General features: G+C 39.4%; 1 protein-coding gene across 1 annotated transcript; it reads right to left on the bottom strand.

The window, feature by feature from the left end:
• Positions 1-3,276: 3,276 nt before the first annotated feature.
• Positions 3,277-4,939, bottom strand: LOC122060431 (aspartic proteinase CDR1-like). The gene has a single exon (XM_042623519.1). It carries the CDS (start codon positions 4,712-4,714, stop codon positions 3,386-3,388), a length of 1,329 nt encoding a protein of 442 aa, XP_042479453.1. The 5' UTR covers positions 4,715-4,939; the 3' UTR covers positions 3,277-3,385.
• Positions 4,940-5,568: the final 629 nt, after the last annotated feature.

Raw genomic sequence — 5,568 nt, 5'->3', positions numbered from 1 at the left:
CCCGCACCACCTCCTCCAGCCCCAATTCCTTTGCCACAGCCACAACTTAATCAGCAGCCCCCGCATTATTTACAAGATTACAAATGTTCTCTTATCACATCGCCATCGTCTTCCTCGGTTACAGGTTCAGTTACACCCCATCCCCTTAGTACTTTTCTTACATATGATTGTTTCAAGGATTCACATTTGGCCTACATCACCTCTGTTACCTCATGTTGAGCCCTATAGTTTTGCAACAGCTATGAAATATGCAGAGTGGCTTGTAGCCATGCAGGCCAAATTACGACTTTGACCGCTAATAACACTTGGTCTCTTGTTCATCTTCTCCTCGGCAAGAAACCGATTGGTTCAAAATGGCTCTATAAAATTAAAAGGAAGTCGAATGGTACTATTGAGCACTTGTTTTGCTTGCCATGGCCACTGAGGGTGGCCTCATCAAATGGACTTGCCTTCCTACATGGTGATCTTGATGAAGAGGTGTACATGATGCCTCCACCCGATTATCGCGAAAGGGGGAAAGTATGATTTGTCGTCTCCATAAACCTTTATATAGCCTGAAGCAGGCATCGTGACAATGGTTTTCTAAGTTTTCAGAGGCCTTATGTGCTTATGGGTTTACTCACTCTACAACTGATCACTCCTTATTTATATTAATACGGGTTGGCAAAACCATTTTTGTCTTCTTGTATGTTGATGATACTGTGATCACCGGTTCCGATTCTTCATTTATCCACCAAGTACAAGGCATACTACAAGAAAATTTCCACATTAAGGACCTTGGCCCACTATAATATTTTTTTGGGCATTGAGGTTTCCCAATCCTCTAAGGGTCTCTACTTATGTCAAAGGAAATATGTCCTTGATATCCTATAGGACAATGGTTATACTGGCGCTCGTCCTATGTGCACTACTATGGAACAAAAGCTTAAACTCACTGACAAAATTGGTGATACATTATCGGACCCTTCCGTTATCGCCACTTCATAGGCTGTTTAATTTATCTAACTGTAACTCGCCCTGTCATTGTCCAAGCAATGAATATTCTTAGCCGATTTATGCATCAGCCATGTCAACCCTCACCTTGATGCTGCTCACCGTTTACTACGGTACTTGAAGACTACTCTAGGTCAAGGCCTATATTTTCCAGCTGATTCAAATCTACAACCACGTGCTTACTGTGATTCAGATTGGGCTAGTTGCCCTATGACACATAGTTCCACCATAGGGTATTGTGTTCTTCTAGGTTCTAGGGTGGTGTCTTGTACATTGTCTCTCGTTCTTCGGCCGAGGCCGAGTATCGTGCAATGGCCAATGCTACTTGTGAAATCACATGGCTTACTTCCTTATTTTGTGACATTTTCTTTTTATGTTCCTTTTCCATTCCACAACATTGTGAGAACCAAGTGGCCCTTCACCTTGCAGTTAATCCAGCTTTCCACGAACTAACGAAGCCTATCGAAATCGATTGCCACCTTGTTCATGAGAAACTTCAAGCTGGCCTGATCCACCCTACAAAGATTGCGCCAGGTCTACAGTTTGCTAATCTATTCACCAAGGTGCTTGGACAGGACCAATTTCAGTTTTTATCACGCACCAACTTGAGGAGGAGTCTTATCATGCCAACACATGACTTATCATGCCAGCACATGCTACCTCCTTCATACTTATCCATTGAATTCATATATGTAAAGTCTGAGTGTTATGCTTCAATTCCAGCATAGGTTAGGGAGTAAATCAAGCTAAACTTTTGTGTGTGTATATATTCATTCATAGATACTCAATAAAATCAAGCAATTGCAGCTCCAATTCATGGTGTTACCAACTTAACACATACTAGTCTTATAATTCATATGTCGGGTACTTCTTCCTGACATAGGCCTCTCCAAAACAAGGGAGTTGGTAATGTCGTTAGCATCCCTTGGAAGATAGGAGAAATTACATTCAATAAGATTAGCACAAATGAAGCAGATATCTTCAAGGACAGTAAGGATTCTTAGAGGCAATTTTCTGTTAGGATATGAAAGAATATTAATGGTCACCTCTGTGTTATCAGACTCCACATTGAAATGAAAATACCAAGTAGCGATGACTTCCAAAATTCCAGCTTTAATAGCCTCAGCTTCCCACAGAGGCTAGAAGAGAAATTCCCTAGATCAGAGTTAGCCAATAAGTAGTGACATGAATAGTCTCTAATGATAAAACGAATTCCCCTAGATGAGTTTTCTTTGTTGAAGGAGGCATCTGAATTGATTTTGACAAAAATGTGTTTGAGGAGACAAATGATGCTGAACTGAAGAGACTAAGGGCTAGGGGGAATTAAATGTTGATACTTGGTCTTGAGAGAATTCTTGAAATAAAGCTTCAGCTTTATGAATAACTTCAACAGTGGATCTGTTACCTTTCTTGAATATCATCTCATTTCTAGAAAGCCAAATCGAGCAGCAAATAAATGGACATAGGCAGGCTGAAGTAATTTCCTTGTGGCCACCCTATAATGTTTTTTAGGCAAGAAAAGTTATATTATAAAGAAGAAAGAGTAAACAAGAGAAGACAACTATTTTCCTTATTAGACAGGCCTAGGGAAGAGAGAGCAGCCCCTATAAAGCAAGCGGAACAGACCCTGCATTACAAATGAAAAATGGAAAAGAGCAAGAATTTAAACCTGAAATAAATGCTATGGATGAGTTAAGTTGCCCAGTCGCGGGAGTGAAGATAGTACGGGGCACTTTTGATGTAATTACCCTTCTGCATAATGCTTCTAAGGTCCGGATGGGGCACGTCAAGTTTCCAAAGACATTATGACCAGAGTCATTGTCATTATTATACCCACCCTATCTTGATTGCTTAAAGCCACACCAATATTGGATCCAATCGTGGATGAGGAGAGTATCATTCTTTGGGACACTATGTGACAAAGAACAACCAAACCAAATGTCTCTTGCATAGGGACAATGAAGGAAGATATGTTCAGCGGTTTCTTTAGAAGCTTTGCAACACTGACAAGATGGACCAACAGGAACTTGACAAATTTTGAGACCTTCAACTAAGGCAAAGACATTGGCACAAATCCACCAAAGGAAAGGTTTAATTAGGCAAGGTCAGGAACAATAGGGATGGGGGAGGTGCAAGAACTTCTTAAAGATTCAAGTGTAGGAAATATTTATTTCCTAATTATATGGCCCCAGTGACCAATTGAAAATGACTCTATCTATATATAAGACTTTAGGCCCTCCTCTAACAAAAAAAAAAAAAAAAATCACCCCAAGATTCTTCATTAGAAAATAAATATAAAACGAGAAGAAAAAAAATTAATGAAAGGAAGCCAGACCAGAATAATGTTCCAGATAAGATCCTCAACTACCAAGCCCAGAAGGCCCATTGTTTCTCATATAATGCATTTGGTTTGAATAAAAGAAAGCTCATTTTTAACAAGGTCAAACCCAAAGTTGTAGAACTGTTGAGCCATATTTCCAATGACAGATACATCGGTTGAATCACTAGGGAGGAAATTCAAACAAAACACATCTTCCTCTACTTGGGTAAACAAACTCCATTTCCCCAAAACCAGGTTGGCATTATCCTTAAAATGGAAAGTCACAGTTGGAAATCCATTCAAGTCCCTAATAAAACTTCCATAGGAGCAAAACCTGTTTGATTTTGCAAATGGAACTGAGTAGCACTTGAACCTCAACAGATACACAGATAATTCGTCTATAAGCTCATTATATCCTTCTTTTGCTAGAATGGTTAGTGGTGTGCCACTATCAATGATAACCCCACCAGAGCCCAAGCTTGAGTCTGAGTCTTTCCTATCGAATGTTCCTGATGGAATATTAAGCTTTTGCGAACCAACGCTAATGTCGATCAGACTAAGATAGTAGAAGTGATCAAATACGAAAGGAGTTGTGAATCCACTAATATGCGCATCACCGAAGATCAAATTACCTCTCGACGACGGATCACTTAGGTTGCCAAAGCAATAGGAGAATTTTGATTGTGAAATCGAACTTAATTGAGAGACTATTGACAAGTTCATTGCAGCAAGGCCTAGCACTCCAGTTGATTGATCTTGAAGCATAAACTTGTTATTTTTGATTCCACAAACAAAAACTAGGTTCATGATTGTGACTTCAACACCTCCATCAGAGTTTATGAAGGCCAAGGAATCTGAAGCAAGGTAGCCAAAGTTCTCATCTTGATCACCATATTGAATGTGGTAAGTGCACCCATTAGAGCTCTCTCTGCAATGCCCATTGGGAGCAAATTTGCAATGTGATGAAGACTTGCAGGACATGTTAGTGTAGGTTGATGACTTGGTGTGGTCAAAGCATTGGAGACAAGTTTTGCATTGAATCCACAAGATCCCACTACTTGTGTCTATGGTAATGAATATATCAGAAGCAGGACCTCCGAGGGGGATTTTCGCGAGGTAATCAAGGCTACCATAGGGAATAACATCAATGTATGAAGTAGTTTGGGAAGTTAAAAAGGTATAGCGTGCAATTGAGGATTCCTGTGCTTTCAGTGCTTTCTTCGAAAGAATGGTATTAGGGTTTTGGAATGGGGAGAGGGGAGAGTCAAGGTGGATGAGCTCTACGTTGAAACGGAGAGATCTAGGGTTCACAGCGACCGTATTGGTGGTTATGCAGAAGAATGAGATTAAAATGGTGGAAGGGAAGATGAAGAATGCATAGAATTTGAAGGTAGTAACCATTGTCCAAAATTTATCATGGAAGGTTTCAAAGCATCAGAGGGAGAACACTATACATATATAATGGACATCTACAATATAATATAAAGAATAATACAAAATAACAAGGGTTGAAAATTCCTATTTAACTTTTCAGTTCTTAGGAGCTCACTCACCAGATCTCAAACTAGCAATAAGACTCACCATAGCAGACTTACAAGATGCAAAAATTACAATTTATCTACTCTACCTTCTCCAAACCAAAAGATATATACATATATGAGAGGGGAAAGAGCCATTGGAAAAAAAAAAAAAAGCAGTCGAAGCCATTGAAAAAAAGGTATTACAAGACAGTAAGCATTAAATGCTCCAACTAAGCAATAATAAATGCAATTGAAGGGAGTTGAATTTGGACGAAGAGACCATAGAGGCATAGACCTTTGTTGCCCTGAGCATGAACGTAATACTCCATTCGTAGGATCACTCCTGCTTTATCCTGGATTTCTTCTTCAATTGGGAAATCTGATCACTCCTGCTTTATCCTAGATTTCTTCTTCAAACATGAAATCTCTCTCTCTCTCTCTCTCTCTCAAAATAGTAAATGATCCTTATTTTGGATAGAGAATTATTAAGATGAGTAAGATAGATCAAGATAGATCGGGATGGGAAGATGTTTGGTAAGATTTGGCTGTGAAGAATTTCCAAAGAAGAAGAAGCTCCTTAAAGCTATGACGAGATGCCACACCATCGCTGATAGGTTGTGCGGCCCTAGCATCAATATGGTACTAGAACAATGAACAGTGAAGTAATGCTTTGAGTCTTTCATTGATGTGAGTTCTATTTCTATAAAAGAAGATATTATTTTAGGTGGATTACAA

This window comes from Macadamia integrifolia, chromosome 14, assembly GCF_013358625.1.
Source record: "Macadamia integrifolia cultivar HAES 741 chromosome 14, SCU_Mint_v3, whole genome shotgun sequence".
Taxonomy (NCBI): domain Eukaryota; kingdom Viridiplantae; phylum Streptophyta; class Magnoliopsida; order Proteales; family Proteaceae; genus Macadamia; species Macadamia integrifolia.
The sequence above is the reverse complement of the archived record's forward strand: the minus strand, read 5'-3'. Positions and strand labels throughout refer to the sequence as shown.

Bases quoted from the DNA above. Each gene is read 5' to 3' on its own strand.
- LOC122060431 (XM_042623519.1), bottom strand. From the start codon at position 4,714: ATGGTTACTACCTTCAAATTCTATGCATTCTTCATCTTCCCTTCCACC.